Source organism: Canis lupus, chromosome 13, assembly GCF_011100685.1.
Source record: "Canis lupus familiaris isolate Mischka breed German Shepherd chromosome 13, alternate assembly UU_Cfam_GSD_1.0, whole genome shotgun sequence".
Classification (NCBI taxonomy): domain Eukaryota; kingdom Metazoa; phylum Chordata; class Mammalia; order Carnivora; family Canidae; genus Canis; species Canis lupus.
This window is the reverse complement of record NC_049234.1, coordinates 13,819,482-13,843,483: the sequence shown is the minus strand read 5'-3', so window position 1 is coordinate 13,843,483 and position 24,002 is coordinate 13,819,482. Positions and strand designations below refer to the sequence as shown.

Genomic DNA, 24,002 nt, shown 5'->3' with positions numbered 1-24,002 from the left:
TTCACAGTTCTGTTGAGAGGATTAAATGAGTTATTACAAGCAAAGTGCTTAAAACAAATACAAGTAAATCTCAAGACTAGGTATTTCTCTTCTTTATAAATGTATGAGCAAACACTAAATGAAGAATTTACCTGAATAATCCAAATGGGCTGCATGCAACATGAGTGGGTCAAATTCTCTGAGATGTCTAAGAGGATCTTTGTGGGTTGAGCATCTCAAGCCAATGAGAACTTGTGCTCATCTTTGTCTATTCAACTTTTTGGAATTTACTTGCAAGCCCACATAACAAATACAATATTTAATATAACAGTAATTTTTTAGTATATTACATTCTTCACAGCTTATTGAGGGGAATTTTGATGTTCCAAATTGAGATTTTTTTGGTATGATGTATTTCTTTTATAATTTGCATTAGAATTATAGCTAACATTAAAATATTATACTTTTGGGCCTCTCGGTGGCTTAGTTGATGAAATGTCTGCCTTCAGCTCAGGTCATGATCTCAGGGTATTGGGATCCAGCCCTGCATCAGCTCCTGCTCAGCAGGGAGTCTGCTTCTTCCTCTTGTGCTCTTCCCCAACCCTATCTTGCGTGTGCTTTCTGTCAAATAAATAAATTTTTTTTTAAAAAATTGACTTTAGAAGTAAATTAAAGGATCTTTATTCAAGTTTACATAGAAGGCCAGTATCATTTTACTTTCCTATTTGCTATGCCTTCAATCTAATATTAAAATAGGTTGGTTTGGGATCCCTCGGTGGCTCAGTGGGTTTAGCACCTGCCTTCGGCCTGGAGCCTGACCCTGGAGTCTCAGGGTTGAGTCCCATGTCGGCTCCCTGCGTGGAGTCTGCTTCTCCCTATGCCTGTGTCTCTGCCTCTCTTGCTCTCTCTCTCTGTGACTCTCATGAATAAATAAATAAAATCTTTAAAAAAAAATTGGTTGGTTTTATAGAACACCACTTGTTCTGAAATTTATCAATACTTGTGAATAATTGTGTAAATACTGAATGTTATGTTCTCTTAAATATTATGCTTTGTGTCTAGGCTGGGCCCTTTATATACATTATTTTCAATCTTTTTATGCAGTTTTAATCATGAAAGTGAGGTCCAAGGAAGATAAACGACTTAACTAAACTGTATAATACTTATCTACAGCAGAAGTGGGTGAATGCCAATGTTTAATCCAAAGGCAAATGCCTAAAGATGTAAACTGTAAAGTGCTTTGCAATATTAGTTAATATTATTCTACCAGAGAACACAAAAGTTAATATAAAATTATTTGACTATTGTCTTTCTCATTACAATGCTACTTTTATATGGTTGATTTATGTGGTTACAATTAATCTTTTTTTTTAAATTTTTATTTATTTATGATAGTCACACAGAGAGAGAGAGGCAGAGACATAGGCAGAGGGAGAAGCAGGCTCCATGCACCGGGAGCCCGATGTGGGATTCGATCCTGGGTCTCCAGGATCACGCCCTGGGCCAAAGGCAGGCGCTAAACCACTGCACCACCCAGGGATCCCACAATTTATCTTTTATTATATTGTAAGAGAACCTAGGCTCAGACAATTCATATATCTTGCCCATAGATGCATAAACACCATTTCCTGGAGTATGAAGCTACATCTTCCCATGTTAATTATTTTTGCACTTATTTCACAATACTTATACTTCTTATTGGTTTGATGTCCAAATGGAACTTAAATATAATGTGTCATCTGAATTCATATAAAGCAAAGATTAGGAATCCAGGATTTATGTAGGAAAACATTACAATCAGAAGTGGACTGTCAGTTTATTTTAAAGCAAGCATGGACTTACAGACCTGCCTCTCAAATTCTGTTCTTTCAAGGAGTTCAAATTCTATACAGCTACCACATAGATAATTTCACAATTCTTTAACTCTGGCCAGAAAAAAAAAAAAATAAGAGAAAAGTATCTAAAGCATAATTTTGTTCTCAAGGGTTTTGTGATCTAACTGGAAGGAAAAAATATATTAATACATGTGAATCAACCACTAAGCAGTAAAACACCATCACTAAATAACTTTGGTTTGGGGGTTTTAGACAGTTATACATGAAAGGAGGCTAGAGTAAATGGGCTATATGTAAGAAGGGCTCAACTCGCATCCAGGAGTGAGAGATGACATGAAATTTCAAGACCAATAGGACAGTTCAGGTTCAAGATTATGTTTTATTCCTCACTTTGCTCATGCATTATAAATTGTCATTTCCACCCTCAGAGATTAACTCACTTGCCCATGACAAATGCAGAATTTAGTGTATTAGCACAAATCAACTTAGAGACTACAAAGAATATGAAGAAAAGGGTATGAAATTTGGTAACTTTTCAATATAAGGCTGCCTTAACATGTATGAAGCAAATTATGATGTATTAATTAAACTAATTTTTGTATTTTCTGAATCATAAGATAGTTATGAAATTAAGCATGGAAATCATGTTTAAAAACGTTAGTTAACATTTCTTTATTATCACCTGTGTACTTTGCACAACAATAATTGGAAATTTGAAAAGATAAATAACATACAATTGTTCATGAGTCTATAGATCTCGTCAATTAAACAAAATGACCAAGCAAAAACCTTGCAGTACATGAAAATGCTTAATTAATAATGGGGAAAATGTAGAAGTATGAGATGAATCATGTAAACAATTTTATACAAGTAGTGAATATGATCTGTCTTCTATAAAATATTATGTTAAGTTCAACAACCATTTGACTTGTTATAAAACTATGAGAAGAAATTTTAAAAATTGTCTTTTAAAAATAAGTACTTACTTACCATTTTGACTTTTAGAAATTCTTTTCTGTAGATTCAAGTTTCCAACTGGTTAGCATTTGTCTTTTGCCTCAGGACATTCTTTTTAATTTCTTATAGTGTAGGTTTGTAGATGATGATTTTTTTCAGCTTTCATTTATCTGTAAAGTGTCTGAAATTCATCCTTTTAAAATATTTCTGCTCAATGTAAGTTGAATTCTTTTTCTCAATCTTAAATTAAAAAAAAAAATAAATAAAATTTTCTTACATTGTATTCTGCCTACAATTATTTTTTAGGAGAAGCCTGTGTTTTTTCTTAATCATGCTCCCCTATGTGTAATGTTATAAATTTTTCTCTTTAACATAAGTTCAGCATTTTGTTATGGCTCTGGTTCTCTTCCTTGCTTATTCTGCTGACCTTCTCAGAAGTATAAAGCATGGGAAGTCTGTGCTGATATACATACATATATCTATATAATCTCACACTATCTTTTCCTCAAGAACTCTAATTACACTTATTTTAAACCCTTTGACATTAGCCCAAAAGATCCTTGAAGTTCTCATCATTTTATTTAACTTTTTTCTCCTCTGTGACTTTCAAAGTGAATAACTTGTATTAATATGTCCACAGATGTTTTCTTTCTGCAGCCTCCTATATAATATGTCCCATTTGGTAGGTCCCATAGTTTTGCTCTGATTTTTTTTTCAGTTTCCATTTCTCTACCAATATTCTTATTACTTATTTACTTATTAAGATGTTGCTATCTTCTTTTAAGATATCAGAATAGTTTTATCAGGTTTTATTTTTTATATATTTTTAAGTTTTTTGTTTTATTTGCTTTTAAGTAAAATAAAAGGATTTAAGTAACAGCTTTAAAATAGCTACTTTAGAATTAGTATTGCTAAGTCAGATATTATGTTCAATCTTGAATTAGGTTCAGTTTTCTTACCTGTATTTCCCCTTCTTCTTTCTCTTTCTCCTTCTCCTCCTCCTTCTCTTATATTTTCCCTTCTCTTCTTCCTCTTCTTCAGTCATGGGTTGCATTTTCCTGCTTATTTCAACCCCCAGTATATATTGATTGATTTTGGACATCAGGGATAATGTATTTTAGAGACTTTGGATTCTGTTCGCTTCCTCAGAAGAATATTGATTCTTAATTTAGAAGGGATTTGAATTATTTTCTTATTACCCTCAACTTGGGTAGTTTTGATTTTATACTTTGTGAATGGAGATCTATGGAAAGCTCAAGGTGTTTGCCAAGCCCTGTAGCTTGGAGGGTTGCAGCCCCCAGTGAGTCTTGTCAAAGTTTGCCTTCAGGGTTTGGGAAGTTAAGTCTAGGGTAGATATTAGTCTATAGCATGATTTCACATTCCCAAGGCTCCTGTCTTCTCAGTTAGATGTTAGAGATGTTAACAATAGGCTCTTCAGATTTGGCTACAATAGAAAGACCAGCACTCCAATGATCTGCTGCACTGCTCTTCTCTGATACTGCTCAACCTCTACCTTTTCTGTTTTAGCAATAAAACATAGAGAGATTGTTATCTAACAATCTTTGGATGGTCTTGTTCTGTACAACTATAGCATTGCCCTTAACCATCAATTTATAATATATATGCATATAGACTCCTGGGCATCGTTCTCTATACAATTCTGTTTCCCATGCTCCAGTCCACGAATTCTAATTGCTCTGTTCGCCAACTCCGAAATCTGCCTCCTTACAGTACTTTGCACAAATTCCAATTCTCTGTGCTGAGTCGGAAGAATATTACCAGTGGAGAGTTGGTATGGCTCTAGGGCTGAAGGTGCAAAAGAAAAAAAAAAAAAAGCCCAAAACATTGTTTTTGGAATATAGATTTACTAATGTAGAAAGAGAGCTTCTTCTAATTAGGTATAACTAAAAAAAAAGTAGCCATTACCAGTACCCAATATGGAGTGTGGAAGGCCAATGACTACAATGACCTCTCTTCTTCTGAACTGTCATCTCTTGCTGGCACATTGGTCCAAATCAAATGGAAGCAGGAGGGTTAGAGGGCAAGATCTGGTGATGTAATTAATCTTGACCAGGCTCTTAAGACAAAAAGTGGTATAGGGAGAGGGGTAAAGATATTTGAGTAGAACAAAGCATATAGACATTTCTGAATTTAGGCCAAAAAAGAAAATACAGTTATTTACATATTCCTGTAATCACTGTCTGTGTAATCATTGTAAAAATGGTACAAGAACCTAATTTATTACTTTGAACAGTAATACTGTATATATATGTACATATATGTACTGAATATATATATATACATATGATTTTTGAAAAGGTAGATTCAAAGCTAGATAGGCAAAACTAGCAAAATTAAAATAAAATTGAATATATATTCTCTCTATATATAAGATTTTGGAGAAGGTATATTCAAAGCTAAATAGTTTTTAGAAGTTGAAATATTAGTCACCTTTTTCTAATTTTCTGGTAGTTACAGATGTACTATCGACAATCCTCATAAGAATTCTCTAATCTTAATTTATAGGACACTGAGTCTCAGAGATACTAAATTTCCTAGGATCTCATCACTGTTAAGTGATAAAGATTAATTATGTGTAAATCCAAAGTTTACATTTTTAACAGTACTGAATGTGAAAGGCAATTAAGATAATGAGATGATTGACATGAGACATTTCACTTAAAGAGGAAAGGAATCATACAAACTAAAAATCAATATTAAAATGTATTCAGAAGGATCTATGGAGCAATCTGGAAAGAACGGGTCTTTATGAAATTGGATTATTCAGAGACATTGGAATGTGCCAAAATGCATTAAGTTTAGAGAACATATGATTCATAGGATATGATTAGTTATAATTAATATCCATTTTAGTGGCTAAAGTTCAGAAGACAATTAAGGTATTAGTAACAGAAAAGGATGATGAAAAGCATCATATTAATGGACTATTTTTTAAAACTTTCTTTCAGTCCAAGGGAAAAAAGATATAATGCATTTATCATTAGAGGTAGAATGTGACATCTGTGGTCAATGTCTAATGAAACTCATAGTTTCCAAAAGCTTAAATTGACAATACTAATAATCTTAATATGATATCTTATTTGACTACAATGCTTGATAACTAAATAAGTTATCCTTGCTCTTCAATATTTTTTGTGCTAATCATATCAGTTTAAAGTCATTTATATTATAACCTTATTGGATTTTTTTCTTGACTTTAACTTTATAATAATGTCCTGACAAACCGTTTAATAATCCACATGATGACCTAGAAATAATTCACTTTTCATAATTTGCAGTGGGAATATTCACTTACAGTAGTAATTCTATGCTTTTGAAAGTGCATTAGAGCATCATGTATTGAAGCTAGGAAGCAATAGGAGACCATCAATATCCTCCCTTTGACATTACAGGATAATGTTTACATGAAATTTGATAATATTTGCCTGAGACAGTTTCATTTACCAGATTAATACAGTTTCCTCCATTGCATATTTCTGATTTCAAGAGGTATATTATGTCCTAAATGTTCTTTCATCATTAATTCATTTATCCCATTTTTCTTCTGGATGTTTACCCTTTAAGATCTTTCCAATTCTACTGGAAATGTTTTGAGTATTCCACAAGTGTGATAGTTCCAATATTATAGAAAATGGTGAATATTTTAGGTAATCCTACACTAACTAGACAAATCAACACAAGGATGTTACAGTATAAAGGTCAAATGAACTCAGGAAAGCAAAATTATGTATTTCTTAGCATCAAGAAGTAAATGAATGGATATTTTGGATATGTAGAACAATCTGAGTAGCAAAATTTGAAATGTAAGTGCCATCCGCAACATATCAATGATTGATAAACTTTAGAAACTACATCTTGGAGAATCTCATCTTTTACCTCAGGTCTAAAATATGTATATTTACCTGATACTAGCAAAATTAAAATAAAATGAAATGTCAAATAACAAGTTTTATTCTCTGAAAAACTAACTTCAATCTGAATATTTATTTTCCCTCTTTGCTATATTTTAGATAGTTTTTAAGGACTCCTGTTACAGCACTTATCATATGTTTGTAAATTATTTATGTCTCTTTTTACCATTAGCTCCTAATGCTTAAGGTTTGAAACAATTATAAAATTTTCATGAAAATCTATTCTCTAGGGTTACCACTGATAGAATATGAAATTGACAAGCTAATAGTGAAAAAATCCAATAAAAATTCCCATTTCATTAATATAAAATATGGCAAAAAGGGGAAATAAAAGGAACATATAACAGAGCAAAGAAAACAAATATATAATTATAATAATTAAAAAATAATGTCTAATTTACAAGAATAATACATAAGCTTAAAAAATTAAACCCTACATGCTACTTATAAGAAATTCACCTTGACTATAGTATTATAATAATCACAAGTACAGACATTAACTTATAAATAACTGAATGTATCTATACTAATGTGAGATAAAGTAGACTGTGACACAACCATTCATGGATCTAGAGAAAATCATTTCATTGTGGTAGAGAAGTAAATTCACCAGAATCACGTTTTAGTATAATAATGATTTATCTGATAATTTCCTGACCAAATACATGGAATAAAAATGAAATAAAAAGAAAAAATGCACATTATAGAGATTTTTAAGTTACTCAGCAAATTAAGAAAACAGAAAAAAAATATAAGAGTAATAAAGATTTCACTAACACAATTAAAAGTTTGACCAAATTGGTATACATTCACCCAATAAATGAAGAATACTTATTCATTATGAATCTACATAGAAATATATCAGTATCAGGAGTGCCTGGGTGGTGCAGTTGGTAAAGCCATCAATTCTTGGTTTCTGCTCAGCTTCAGATCTCAAGATCCTAAGATCAAGACCTGCATGGGGCTCTGCACCCAGCATGGAGTCTGTTTAAGTTACTCTTTCCAATCTCCCTCTCCAACTCCCCCGTCCCAACTCTCTTGAGTGTGTTCTCTCTTTCTTTCACAATCAATTAGGTAATTAATTAATAAATTCAAAAAAAGTAATTTACCAGCATCAGGTTATATTTTCTCCCTTAAAAAGGCAGACACTTCAGCATTAACCTTTGATTTTCTGAGATTAAAAACTGTTCTCCTACTCTGAAAATACTAAAATATTTTAATGTGTTTTATTGATAATATGAACTAGAGCTATGGAATTATATTTCATAGGCATCATTTGCTAGCATATTTGATACATTTGGGATATAGGCATTTTTCATTCTCTGACAAATTTGTAATAGGATCTTCTAGTGTGTTTATTTGAATTTGTGTGTTCCAATTCAAAGGCAATAGAATAGTTAAATTATGTAAAGAAGCTTCATGGCTAAAAATGATAATTGTAGTACTAAATAAAAGGAAGAGGAAAAGAAGAAAAGTGTTAACATGTATAATATTCACTATGTTTAAAATACTGTTCAAAGAGATTTGCAGTCATTAACACATTTAATCTTTAAACAGCTACTCATTATCTCATTTTATAAATAAAGAGACTGACATATAATAAGATAAGGTAATTTGCACGAAAAGAGTGCTATATTGTGAAATCAGGATGTCTAGCTTCAGAAACTGAGGCTCGCTGAAAGTTGGTATTTTCAATAAAACAATAAATTACATTTTAAAGCTTAAAGAGACAAATGCAGATAAGAAAGTCTCAATAAATTCGTATTTTAGAGGATGGATAATAAAAATACAGTAATCTTTTAGCGAAATCAAACCAATTGCACATTTTTAAGTTTTTTAATGACTATTTCAAACTTTCTTATGTCTACTGTAATAATATTGCAATATTGCATATATATTACTCAAATCAAAACACAGTATCAAGGGTTGATAATTATTTAAGCTAAAATGAAACAATAAGCTTTTATTATAATGTAATATACTTTTTAATATGAGTTTTACTTATTTTTTAACTTTTTGAATATAGTTGACACAAAATGTTAACTTAGTTTTGTATGTACGACATAACTCAAGTACTCTATACACTGTATTAAGACTCATAACAAGTGCAGTTACCCTTTGTCACTGGATATCGCTATCATAATATCATTGACTATATTACCTGTGCTGTATCTTTTATTCCTATGACTTATTTATTTCAGAACTGGAAGGCTGTATCTCTCACTCCCCTTCACCCACTTTTCCCCTTCCCTTGACCTTCTCCCGTCTGGCAACCATAAGTTTGTTCTCTGTATGTATAGGTCTGATTCTGGTTTATGTTTGTGTATTCATTTGTCTTGCTTTATAGATTCCACACATGAATGAAATTCTATAATGTTTGTCTTTCTGTCTGACTTATTTCACTTAGAATAATATCCTCTAGATGTCACTATTTGTAGATGACATGATAAACGTAGAAAATCCTAAAGACTCCACCAGAAATCTACTAGAAGTAATAAATGAATTCAGTGCAATTGCAGGATACAGAATTAATACCCAGATATCAGTAGTGTTCCTATACACTAATAATAAGGTAGCACGAAGAAAATTAAGAAAACAATTTCATTTACAATTGCATCAAAAAGAATACAATACCTAGGAATAAACTTAGGCAAGGAAGTGAAAGACCTGTACTCTGAAAACTCTAAAACATCAATGAAAGAAATTGATGATGATACAAATGAAGTAAAAGGTACTCTATGCTCATAAATTGGAAGAATTGATATTTTAAAGTGGCTATACTAACCAAAGTGATTTACAGATTCAGTGCAATCTCTATAAAAAATATAGCATTTTTCACAGAACTAGAGTAAATAAACCTAAAATTTGAATGGAACTACAAAAGACCCCAAGTAGCCAAAGCATCCTTGAGAAAGAGAAACAAAGCTGGAGTACCACAATTCCAGATTTCAAGCTACATTACAAAGCTGTAGTAATCAAAATAGTATGATTCTGGCACAAAAATAAACACATAGATTGATGGAACAGAATAGGGTGTCCAGAAACAAACCCACACTTATATAGTTACTTATGTTATGATAAAGGAGGCAAGAATACAAAATGGGCAAAAGACACTCTGCAACAAATGAGATTGGAAAAACTGGATAAGTACACCCCCCCAAAAAAAAATAATTGGGACCACTTTCTAACACCATTCAGAAAAATAAAATCAAAATAGATTAAATACTTAAATGTAAGACTTGAAACCATAAAACTGTTGGAAGAAAATACAGGCAGTAATTTCTCTGACATTGGGCATAGGAACATTTTTTCTATGCATATCTTCTAAGGCAAGGGAAATACAAGCAAAACTAAAGTATTAGGACTACATCAAAATAAAAAATCTGCATAGTGGAGGAAACCATGAATAAAACAAAATGGCAATATACTGAATGGGGAAAGATACCTGCAAATGATATATCCAATATGGGATTAATATCTAAAATATATGAAGAACTTAGACAACTAAGCACAAAAAAAAATCTGATTTAAAACTGGGCAGAGGACCCTAATAGACATTTTTCCAAAGAAGACATACAGATGCCAGCATATCCATGAATAGATGCTCAACATCACTCATCATCAGGAAATGCAAATCAAAACTGTAATGAGATATTGCCTTATACCTTGCAGAATGGCTAAAATTACAAAAAAAAAAAGACAAGAAATAATAAGTGTTGGCAAGGATGTGAAGAAAAGGGATTCCTTGTGCATTGTTGGTGAGAATGTAAGTTGGTACAGACACTGTGGAAAACTGTATGGAAATTTCACCAAAAAATTAAAAATAGAAATACTATATGATCTAGTAACTTCACTTCTGGGTATTTATACAAAGAAAATAAAAACACTAATTCAAAAAGGCATATGCATCCTTATGTTTATTTGCAGCATTATTTACAATAACCAAGTTATGGAAGAAACTTAAATGTCCATTGAGAGATGGATGAATAAGGAAGAGGTGTGTGTGTATGTGTGTGTCTCTGTGTGTGTGTGTCTGTGTGTGTGCGCACGTGTGCATGTATGTACACTGGAATATTATGCAGCCATAAAAAGATGAGATCTTGCTGGTTAAACACATTTTTAATATTTATTTCATCTATTTTATCATTTGCTTTATCTAGAAAATGTAGGTTTTTTTTTTTTTTAAGATTTTATTTATTCATGAGAGACACAGGGAGAGAGAGAGGCAGAGACACAGGCAGAGGGAGAAGCAGGCTCCATGCAAGGAACATGACTCGGGACTTGATCCTGGGTCTCCAGGATCACGCCCTGGACTGAAGGCGGTGCTAAACTGCTGAGCCACCCAGACTGCCCCAAAATGTAGTTTCTTTAGATCTCTCAGTTCATTTGAAGATGTGTGATATATCATACATCCTTCAAAAGAAGACAGTAAAAAGATACATGTGGAAGAATAAAATGATAATCATAGAGTTTAGAAAAAGGGAGAAAAATTACATAGAAGGATTTCCGTAATGGCTTGAGCTTCATATTGAAGGACCTGGATTCTCACACCCACCTCACAGTGATAGGAATCTCCTGCTTCCTGCTGGGTGGTGTCAGAAGAGGTCTAGGGTAGATAAGGATGTTCACCATCACCCAATTATGACAACACTGCTCCCTTAGTTGTTAATGCAAGCAAATTAGAAAACATGGGGTTTCTTTCCATCTGATTGTAATGAGGCAATACCTACCGCCACTTTTTCTCCTGGGGCAGTCTCAGAAGAAACCAGTTAAAGAGAAGATTTAAATAAAATCCAGAATCTCATGACATAAATGATATTCAGGTTGCAGGAAAAAAAATCGTGTATTATACCAAAAGCCAAAAGATCTCAAACAGAATGAATAAAGGTAATGAATGAATACCAACAATGTATGATAGAGATTTTAGAATTATCTGATAAATATTTTAAAGCAGTCATGATAAAAAAAATTCCTCCACAAGCAATCCAAACACTTAAAACAGATAAAACATTTAAAAGTGCTGGCAAATAAATCAAAAGACTCAGCAAAAACTGGAACATAGAAGAGTCAAATCAAAATGTTACGCAAGAGGGGCACCTGGCTGGCCTCAGCACATGGAACATGCAACTCTTGATCTTGGGCTTCTAAGTTTTAGCCCCATTTTGAGTGGAGAGGTTACTTAAAAATAAAATCTTCAAAAAATGCTACACAAGAAAAGTACAATAAATGAAATGAAAAGCTCAAAGAGTGTGCTCCACAGAGAATATGGAGGCAATAGAGAAAATGACCAAAGAACTCAAGTAGAAGAAAAATTACCTCATCGAAATAACAGAAGTAGACTGAAAAAATTAAAAATGAACAGAGCACCAATGACCTACAGGAATAAAATAAAGAATCCAGCATGTGTCACTGGAGTCATGAAAGAAGAGATTGTAGGGCTAAGGAAGTATTTAAGGAAGCAATGACCAAAAACTTCCCAAATTTGGCAAAAGAGACATACACTTACAGATGAGAAAAGCTGAGTAAACTACTAAATGGATAGGCACAAAGAAATCCATGCCATGTACATAATAATTAAACTGAAAACTGAAGACAAAAAAGTCTCGTAAGCAGCCAGAGAAAAAGTCAGCAAGGGTATGGAACTCAACAGGATGCACTTAGGAGGTTTAATCAACACTTAGAGAATGCTCTGTTTACAATATTGGAATGCACAGTCTGCAGCTCCTGGGTGGCTCAGTCAGTTAAATGTTTGCCTTTGGCTCAGGTAATGATCCCAGGGTCCTGGGCTTGAGCCTTGGATGGGGCTGTCTGCTCAGCAGGAAGCCTGCTTCTCCCTCTCTTCCTCCCTCTGCCTGTGTTCTCTCACTCTCTTGCTCTCAAGTAAATAAATAAAATAGAGACAAACCGTGAGAGATTCTTAACTCTGGGAAATGAACAAAGAGTTGCAGAAGAGGAGGTGAGCGGGAGGTTGGGGTAACTGGGTGATGGGCACTGAGGAGGGCATTACATGGAATGAGCACTGGGGGTTATATTATATGTTGGCAAATTGAACTTCAATAAAAACAATTGAAAACAAAGAAACAAAAAATCGTTGAAAAAATACACATTTTTTTTTTCAAGTATCCAAGGAACATATACTAAGGTAGACCATATCCTGGTCAATAAAACTTAAGCAAATTTGACCTGAAATCATCTAGAGCATGTTCTCTGATCACAATGGAATCCAACTAGAATCACTATCAAAAGTTAACAGGAAAATCCAAAACAACTGGGAACCAAAGAACTCACTTTATAATAGCCATGGTTTGAGAAGGAAGATTCATTGGAAATTTAAAAATACATTAAACTGAATAAAAATAAAATACAACATATCAAAATGTGTGGGATACAGCTGAAGTAGTACTAAGAGGCATTTTACTGTACCAAATACAAGTGTTAGAAACAGAGTAAAGTCTCAAATTATTAATTTATGCTCCCATTTAAAGAACTGAGAAAAGAAGAAAAGCTAAATTGGAAACAAAGGGAAGGAAGTAAATAATAAAATAAGAGGTGAAAATTTGAAAACAGAGTAGAGAAAATAATAGAAGAAAAAATCAATAAAACAAAAAAATTGTTTCTTTGAAAAGATCAATGAAATTGGGAAAGTATTAGCAGCACTGACAAAGAAAAATGTGAAAAAAAACCCCACAAATTACTAGTATAAGGAATACAAGAGGGGAGACACCACTGACCTGACAGACATCTAAAGGATAAGAGCATACTATGATTCATACATATGCATGGATCTGGCAACTCAGAGTTCACTCATTACTTAAACACACACACACACACACACACACACTTCACTTGATATGAAATATTTACTGTAGTGGGTGCAGCTAAGGAAAAGAGTATGAAAGTTCCTCAAAAATTTAAAAACAGAACTACAGTATAATCTAGCCACCACACTTCTGCGTATTTATCCAAAATAATTAAAATCAGAATCTTTTTTTAAAAGATTTTATTTATTTATTCATGAGACAGAGAGAGAGAGGCAGAGACATAGGCAGAGGGAGGAGAAGCAGGCTCCATGCAGGGAGCCTGATGTGGGGCTGGATCCTGAGATTCTGGGATCACAACCTGAGCCAAAGGTAGATGCTCAACCACTGAGCTACCCAGGCATCCCTAAAATCAGAATCTCAAAGAGATACTCGTACTCCCATGTTCATTGCAGCTTTATTCATGATAGCCAAGAAGTGGAAACAACCTATATGTTCATTGAAGGGTGAATGGATAAAGAAAGGTATATATTTTCAGTGGAAATCAGAAGGAAATCCTGTCATATACTACAGCATGGATGAACCGTGGGGACATTATGTTAAGTGAGGTAAGGTAGTAACAGAAGGGCAAATACTGCATGATTCTACTTATATGAGATATCTAAGTTAGTGAAATTCATGCAGAAGAATGTAGAATGGTGGTTTCCAGGAGCTGGGAAAGATAGGGAAATTATGAGTTCTTTTTCAAGAGGTATCATTCATGCAAGATGAAAAAGTTCTAAAGATCTGCTGTACAACATTGTTCATGTAGTTAGCAATACTGTCCACTTCAAAATTGGTAAGAGGATAGACTTCATAGTACATGTTGCTAATCACAATAAAAAAGGTTAATTGCTACTATTAGGTTCTTTACAATCTTTATCATACAAGTGCTGTGTGTCAATAAAATTGTGAACTCTTGTGCATGAAAAAAAAGTCATTTGATATAACTGGATACAAAAACACAATTGCAGTGGATAAACACAAGTGTTTAAAAAAAAGGGAAAAATAAACATAAGAGTGTTTCTTGTAATGCCATAGATCTTAGCTAGCATAAAAGAAAACAAAGTGAAATTTACAATATCATAAAAATGCTGTACAAATAGTTATATTTTCTATGCTGTACAGGAAAGGTAAAATATGAACATGAAAGAGTAAAAGGAGAAATATTAAAGATCTGTATTCTTAACTAAATTATTATGACCCAAATCATGTAAAGTTTAGTTATTTTTCAAGTACAAATTGACTCTAAGTTGAAAATTAAGGTGTGAAAAATACAACATAAGGCATTCAGTATCTGTCAAAGACTGAAGTTGTGGAATGTTGCGATGCCAATTTTTGAGACAGGTTTTCCACAAACACATTTTGAATCATCTAGATTAAGTTTTGCTTCCGTGTATTCTATAGCAATGAAGTGCTTACCCCAATCACAGCACTTACCATATTCCATAATAATAATAATCTGTATTCCCATGCTATTTTATGTGGTAGTTTGCCAGTTCCATGAAGATAGGCTAGAATAAAGTCCTTTTAATCATTTTTTTTTTCCTAAAGGCATGACATGTGATGAATAAGTGAACAGGAATGAAAGAAATATCATCTAAGGAGAGAAGGGGAAAAGGAGATGAAGCTTCACATGTACTATAAAGAACATTAAGGAGTTGTGGGTTTATGAGAGCAATGAGCTATAAGGAATAAGCAAGGGCAGCCCGCGTGGCTCAGCGGTTTAGCGCCGCCTTCGGCCCAGGGCGTGATCCTGGAGACCTGGGATCGAGTCCCACGTCAGGCACCCTGCATGGAGCCTGCTTCTCCCCTTGCCTGTGTCTCTGCCTCTCATGAATAAATAAATGAAATAAAATAATAATAATACGCAAAGTTATTTCATTTAGAAATGTATATGTGAAAGGCAAATACAGATTACCAATTATTAATCAGAAAGCTAAGCAATTGAAATCCTAAAAGGGAAGTTAAAAAGTAAAGAATCCATTAAAAATAAGTGAGGATTTGGAGAGGCAATTTGTAAAATAACTAGATATTTGATACCAATAGTTACCAGGGACGTGCAAAGCAAAATAATAAGATAACATTTTTTTGCCTTGTAAAATATCTAATGTTGACAAAATTTAAGTTGGACATTGAAAACACCTCATAACCTGGTGATAGCAGTAGAAATTTTCACATTTATTAAGGCTAGTTTGGACGTATCTAGCTAAGGTTAAAATTCAGCACTCCCATTTCTGGAATTCTGTCTGAAGTATATGGCACACAAGTGCACAAGGATATATATCCAAAGTTGTTCTTTGTGTCTTTGAAAACTAAAGACTAGAGCTGACAATATGCCATGTAACTATGTAGTCATTAAAAAAGAGATGTAGGAGAAGTATACATGTGGATCCAGAATCAATGATATTTTACAGGGACACACAAAAAGATTCAGAAAATTATGCATAGTATAACTGATTCGGTTGGTAAATATGTATATATATATGTATATATATACATATACATACATATACACATATATATAAAATGCATGGAAATATGCATATACCTGCATTTGCCTAGAAATGACCTAGAGAGAGATACATACTAAGATGATAACAATGTATCACAATCAACCTTGTGAAACATATGTGAATCAGGGAGATTTCATTTTACTTTTAAGAACTGCATTTCTTTCTGTTTTTGGGGGGTTTGTGTGTGGAAATTATAAACCTATTGTTGGAAAAAATGTACTTTGTTATGAATAATGTGATGTTTAATCAAACTTTGATATAAGCAAAAAATGAAAACAAAATGAAGAACACAAATAAGAAAGCTTAAAAATAGGTAAAATTCTTAATTTGCCTCAAGAAAAAAAGGAAAACAACTGAAATATTTGAATCAGCAGGCCCTTAAATAATTAGTGGACAGAGCCGAACATGTTATTTTAGGACATATGTCCTTTTTCTGAAGCCATCAGGGTTATGGGGCTTGTGAATATATAAAACAGCTCATAGATCAGATTGTAGCTGAAAGGGATTCATGCTTGCATTTAGTTATGAAGTTCAAATTGGAAGCTGTTCAGGCAGAAAACTAATAGAAATGGGTGATAGCTAATTAACCTAAGGCTTCAAAGTAATTGCTCTGCAAGAAGCAATTTAAAAGGGACCTTTCTCCTTTTTTTATTTTATTTTATTTTTTATTTTTGAAAATCATAAAATGCCCTATTTGACTTTTGGTGGATGAGCAAAAATATATGTATACACACAAATAGTGACTTTTTTTTTTTTTTTTTTAGAAATTTCTACCTTATCCAACTTCTTAGTAACTTTTTAAAAGGCCAACAGAATCACAAGAACTGTGCTTTATATATTTATATTTATATATTTATAAGCTTATATAAATTTATATTTGTATATAACTATGCTGAATATCCCAGATTTAAGACTGCTGTAAATGGAGATCATCAGAGAAGGTCTCTAAGTAAATACGGGTAGGAAGATAGGGTTATACTGATTAATTGCCTTAAGCCACCTGCCTCATCTCTGGTCAGCAGAGCCAACTCCTTAGAGTATACAATTGTTTGATAGAGCAGTGGATCCCCTAGCAAAAGCATAGTGTTCTTGTGAAAAGAGAGATCAAGGAACTTACAACATCCCAAATCATTCTCTGTCTGCCACGATCTACCACTCTGGCTTCCCAACTGCCATGCATGGTTCCTCATATTTTTCAAAAACATCCATACCTATATACCATGTACTCATTCCTTTCCAGGGAGAGGAGCTTCATATTTCCTACATTTCTATATCCAGTTCTAAATATAGATACTTTGGGTAGTATGGTGTTCTCTCCCCCAAATTAGCTCATATTTCTGACTTATAGCTTCATGGCACAGAAGCTTCATGTGCAACCCACAGATTTGGAAATAACACCAATGTGGAGAATTCCTATCAGAACTTCTGCAACCCTGGATCCAATCTTTAATTGCATATACACTAGTTTAGATACATGCTGGGACCATCTACCCTATTATATAAACTTTAGGTTACATTACCCAATATGACTATAAACTAGTATATATTCATAAATAATATCCCAAGAAACATGGTTAGTTTTCTTGGTGTCTCCAAGAGTCAAGCTATCAATAATTTAGATTTCCCATAGATTTAGAACTCCCATAGAACCATGGAATTTTTTTTAAGATTTATTTATTGATTTTTATTTATTTTTTTAAGATTTTATTTATTTATTCATGAGCAACAGAGAGAGAGGGAGAGAGAGAAGCAGAGACACACAGGAAGAGGGAGAAGCAGGCTCCATGCAAGGAGCCAGATGTGGGACTTGATCCCCAGACTCCAGGATCACACCCTAGGCTGAAGGCAGGGGCTTTAAACCACTGAGCCACCCAGGGATCCCTTGTTTATTTATTTTAGAGAGAAAGAGGGGAGGGACAGTGGGAGAGGGAGAGAATCCTCAAACAGACTCCTCTCTGAGCATGGAGCCTGATGCAGGGCTCTATCCCATGACCCCAAGATCATGACCAGAGCCAAAATCAAGTGTCCAACACTCAACCGAGCTTCTCAGGCACACTGAACCATGGAAGTTCTTAAGATGGCTTCTGTCAGTTGTCCTGGATTCGTATTTTGAATATATTTTCTTCCCAACCTTAGTTTTCATGCTGATATAGTTAGTTGAGGATTGTGTTTATCCTGGCCCAACTACTCTGGTCAAAGACAAATTGATTACTTAGATTTTCTTTTAGATCTGAACCATTTATCTTTCTGGTAGAATCAGGGTGGGAAGGATTTTCCTAAGGTACGTTGGCTACATGGTAGAGATATGGACACAAAAGAGTTAGGCTACTTTACCAAGAAAAAGTGGAGTTAATTTTCTATGACATAAAATGCATACTAAAATCATTTAATTTTCAATATTGGTTATGATTGCCTACAATTATATGGAAAACTTCTTCAGGGAAGATATCATGTTCTAAGATTTTGTTGTCTGTTGGATCATGAAATGGATAATGATACGTGGAGAATTTTACTTCATCAACTGGTTTATAATTCCTAATCATAATCATAAATACCAATGATTTTGCTACATGTCTTACATTTAAAAAGAAGAAAATTAGATAATTTACCTATCTCTTGCCATTTACAAAATTATAGTAATATAGGTCTTAGAAAAACAAAAAAAATGTTTTCAAAATTACATGTCTCCTGGATTGTTTGTGCTTTATATAACATTAATGTCTGTTTATTTGTCTTTTGTTGCAGGATTTATTTATACATGTGGTGGAACTTTAAAAGGACTTAATGGCACTATAGAAAGCCCTGGTTTTCCATACGGATATCCAAATGGTGCAAACTGTACATGGGTAATAATAGCAGAAGAACGGAATAGAATACAAATTGTATTTCAGTCATTTGCTCTAGAAGAAGAATATGACTACTTATCCTTATATGATGGACATCCTCATCCTACAAACTTTAGGACAAGGTTAGTGCATTTTGAATGGAAGAATGGAGGGCAAATACATTATGGGTAAAGTTTATTTTACAAAGGATAAGTAACATTTGTAGTGCAATTTTAATAAAGTCATATTCACCACTTAATTATTGTTCATTTGGAAATATATCATCTCATGCACATGTTAGTTCATTATCTTTGGCTTCATAATGCTAGCATATTAATATTATCTCTTCAAAAAAGTGAGCGTAAATTGAATTATGACCTCTTTATATAGGTTAAAGATGTTTTGTATTTTTAAATACTTATTTTCAGGTTTTATTATTTATGAGCATACCTGTTGATAAAGTGAAAGCATACCGTGTAATGTGGCTACTCAACTTTAATATACAATATGCTTAAAATACTTAAAATCAATATTCTTATAAGAAAATATGTTAATTTTATATAATATGTATGGTTTATAAAATTTAAATATCTAAAAAGTAGGCCTTTTTATGTCACTAACTGGGAAATTTACATTTCTGTCCATACAACTGAAATTATTTTCAACCTACTTGATAAAACAGGAAAATTAACTGACACCTGTCTATTATTTAAGTGGTTCTTCAAAATTTCTTCTTGGAAAATAGGGTGTCTAAACATATGAGAAATTTTTGCTGTCTTAGTGAATACTCCTTTTAAATATAAATCAATTTTAATTCAACCAAGTTCAAAATGCCAGATATACATATGTCAGTTAGCCTCAGATTTTTACCAATGTGAGTAGTTTTTTTTAGCTGTAGTAAACTGTTTTTGAACTCTTAAGTCAAAATATTCTAAGCAGATACACTCTAAGAAAAGATTCTCTACATACTTGGGGATGTTTACACCATAATGATAGTTAAAAATGTCTGAGTTTTTTCAAACCAATGAAAAATTACAATGCAATGAAAAGTTCACTAGATTGATTAGGATAAAGGTTTTGTTTGTTGTTATGTATTCAATTACTGAGTATTTTTAATTGCTTCTTCCCTTTACATGAAGTCTTTCAATATCTATCCCTCTAAGAAATAGACAAAAAGGCTGACGTGTCTGACACTGTTACTTTATTAGTATGGCAAAGACCATTAAAAACTGAATGTCTTTTGTTAATGACATAGCACTAAGTCAAGATAGAAAACAGAGGGCACTGTGTATACTAGATGGTGTGTGGAGGTGGTGGGTAGGTATTTGTGTTCACCTGTACACATCCAAACAGATTATAGGCTAAAGGAAAATAAGAAAGATAATTTTTAGAGTTCCCAGTTGGCTAAAATGATGTATGTAAAAGGACAAAACCTTTTTTTGTATATTTTCTTTACAATAGCACTTTGTGCAATGTAATTGGTGTAATAGAAAAAAGAAAGAAAGCTCTCAATGCTACCTGGTAGTTTCTAACTATAAAAATCACTGATAATATGGGTTGCATAAGCATCTATTCTCTTTAGATCCACTTGAAAATGAGAAAACGCATTTTTATTTTACCTCTGCTCCTTTTTTTTAAAGAAACAATTGTGGCCTCTGGGAAGTTAAAAGACTTTGTCAGATGGGGAAAATCAATTTTTTCTTCTCATTCTTTCTTTCCTAATTTGTAAATGGGAATAATAGCACTTAATTTACAGAGATTCTGTGCATGCTACAATGTAATGAAATCTCAATAAATCTAACGTTTATTATTTATTAAGTCCCCTGTACCTGACACTAAGTATTTTGTATTCATTATATTATTTAACTTCTCAAACAATGTGAAAAGATTTCTATTATCATCAACGTTTTACAACTGGGAAAATAAGTCTTACATTACTTGCCCAAAGTTAATTTTGTTGAAAATAGCAAGTGGCAGGATCATCACTGCAATGCGGATTTGTTTCAGTTCAGAGTTTAAGCTTGTTAAAAAAAGAAATAAAATTCATAATATATAATTCATAAATAATGTATATAATATCCATGGCTTAAATATTGATATATGAATTAAAGCCTGTTTTTCTTTGACAAGATTTAATTAATAAGGTAAGTAACAAAACAAATTTTTTAAAAGATGCTATTTATTTATTCATGAGAAACACAGATTGAGAGGCAGAGACATAGGCAGAGGGAGAAGCAGGCTCCTCGCAGGGAGCCTGATATAGGACTGGATCCCGGGAACCCAGGATCATGACCTGAGTGAAACGCAGACACTAAAACGCTTAGCCACCCAGGTGTCCCAAAACAAATATTTTTAAGCATGTATAACATACAAAGATATAACCCAAAATATAAATTACAAATTTATTCGTGGTATTTGCTTTACGGTCTTTTAATATGTACTCTATACCATTTTGCTCACAGTTGGATGTATAAAGGTCTTTATGCTTAAGGAAATACTATTGGTAATGTTACAGCTTATTTTAATTAGTAAGACCAGGGAGGAGAAAATCCAGTGTGTAACCTACAGAACCTTCCAGACTGTGTTATATACAAAGTCTGCTGTTTGATTAGAAGTTGAAACTGCTCCTGGCAGTTTTGATTCATTTTTGTGTCTGTCTATTTGACTCACGGTTTTCTTGCTTTTTATTTCTCTCACATTCTCAATTAATACATCTTTATGGTATGTCTTCTGTTCTCTGTCTTTGTAAATTGATACTTATATTTAGTTATTTTCCATGAGCTCCAATAGATATTTTTTAATGGCTTGCTATACCTGGCTTACATAAAGCAGAGAAGGTAGTTTGTAGGTCTTGTCATTCTTGCTTGTATAAATAGAAAAACATATTGGATTTGGCAAACACAATTTCATACTTTCAAAGTAGTCTCTAAGCCTCCAATTTTTGATGATCCTGCTTGTTTTCCTGTGGGCTGTTAATTTATTAAATAGAATTTGATATTGGGGGCTAAATGTTGTACACCAAGACACCATTAGAGAATTGCTTCATAGTTGTTCAACTCGCTTAGATGCATAGAAGTAATTCTAAGCTTCCTTTTCTTTTTTGTGTATTTTATTTTCTCAATAAGAAAATTATACCAAAAGTCAAAAAAATAATTTTAATCTTATGGGCTTTATTTACATATTTAGGATCATACTACATGTGCTATTTATGTTCTTATTCAATCTCCCGACATTAAAATATACATATTTCACATGTGACTAGAATTTTTATCATCAAATTCTTGGATGCTTATATTTAATTATACTATAATTCATTTAATTATTCTCATATTACAAAGGATCAAGTTGATTGTTTTTTCTTTTTGTAAGTAATTCAGCATTAGCTTTAATCCAGATAACAACCTCAATCACCATCCATAGGTGAAAAGTATTCCAGAAAAACAGTGTTTCATTCCAATCTCTGTTATAAAATTGACATGAAAAGTGCTCAGGACCAGTCAACACACAAAATAAATCACAGTATCAAGTTGTTTCCATTTACACTTTTTCATCCTATTGTTAGAAACAAAGTAAGTTTTTGATAATGTTTGATTTTCTAAAGAAATAACTTCTAAGGCTGTCATTGAAAAAAAGGAGGTAATTATCATAAAGCTTTAGTATATAAATGGCCACAACATGAATTTTATCTTCTTAAATTGCAATGAAATTTCTTGAATTAATAATGCTAATAATGTAAATAATGTAAAAATAAAAGCAAAAAATAGGCAAATATAGTGCAGGTAAGTGTAAACATAAAAACACTATTTTTAGAGGAGACAGGAATAAAAATAACTGCTATACAGAAATAGAAATCCACCTGAGGAGGACAGGTAGTGCTAAGAGAGTCTTCAGTTTTATTTTTTTCTGGTTTCATGAAGATAATTGACATATAACATTGTGTAAGATTAAGGTGTACAACATGATAACTTGATATACAAATACATATTGTGAAATGATTACCACAATAAGGTTAACACCTCTATCACCTCACATACTTGCCATGTCCATTAATCATTCTATTAGCAACTTTCAAGTGTATAAATACAGTATTGTTAGCTATAATCACCTTGACATACATTAGATGCCCAAGACTTTTTCTCTTATAACTGGAAACTAATAATATTTCAACAAAATCTCCCCATTTCCCCAACCCCCAGCCCCTGGCAACACCATTCTACTCCATTCCTCTGAGTTAGGCTTGATTACTTATTTATTTATTTATTTATTTATTTATTTATTTATTTATTTAGATTTTATTTATTTATTCGAGAGAGAGAGGCAGAGACCCAGGCAGAGGGAGAAGCAGGGAACCTGATGTGCGACTCAATCCCGGGACTCCAGGATCACGGCCTGGGCTGAAGGCAGGTGCTAATACCAATGAGCCACCCAGGATCCCCTAGGAATTTTTAAAATCCATATGTAAGTGATATATAACACTAGTAGTTGACTTATCATCTATTGATGGACACTTAAGGTTGTTTCTGTCTCTTAACCGTCGTAAACAAAGTTTCAATAAACATGTACTTATTTCTTCAAGATAGTGACTTCATTTCCTTTGGACATGTGCCCAGAAATAGAATGCTGGATTATATGGTTGTTCTAATTTAAATTTTTTGAAGAATATCCATAGTGTTTTCCATAGTGGCTGAACAAATGTACATTTCCATTAACGTTACACAGGTGTTCCCTTTCTCTGATATCCTCACCAATACTTATCTCTTTTCTTTTTTGATAATAATCATTCTAACAGGTGTGAGGTGATATAATTTTTATTTGCATTTCTCTGATGATTAGTGATGTCAAGTAACTCTTAGTTTACCTATTGAGCACTTGTGTGACTTCTTTGGAAAAATGTTTATTCAAGTCCTTTGCTCATTTTTAATTGGATTATTTGTGGTATAAGATACAGATCAGATTCATTCTTTTGCATATGTTTATCCAGGTTTTTTTAAAAAGATTTTATTTATTTATTCATGAGGGACACACACACACACACACACACACACACACACAGGCACTGACACAGGCAGATGGCTAAGCGGGCTCCATGCAGGGAGCCCGAAGCAGGACTTGATCCCAGAACCGTGGGATCACACCCTGAGCTAAAGGCAGACGCTCAATC

At 32.9% G+C, this 24,002-nt stretch overlaps 1 protein-coding gene across 2 annotated transcripts in view; it reads left to right on the top strand.

Annotated features, from left to right (window-relative positions):
* The window catches only part of CSMD3 (CUB and Sushi multiple domains 3), a 1,311,859-nt gene that overhangs the window by 104,537 nt on the left and 1,183,320 nt on the right, over positions 1-24,002 (top strand). For both annotated transcript variants that reach the window (XM_038555367.1, XM_038555366.1), the window contains exon 2: positions 18,762-18,984. In XM_038555367.1, the coding sequence (XP_038411295.1) occupies positions 18,762-18,984 (223 nt within the window). The remainder of the gene's footprint in view (positions 1-18,761; positions 18,985-24,002) is intronic.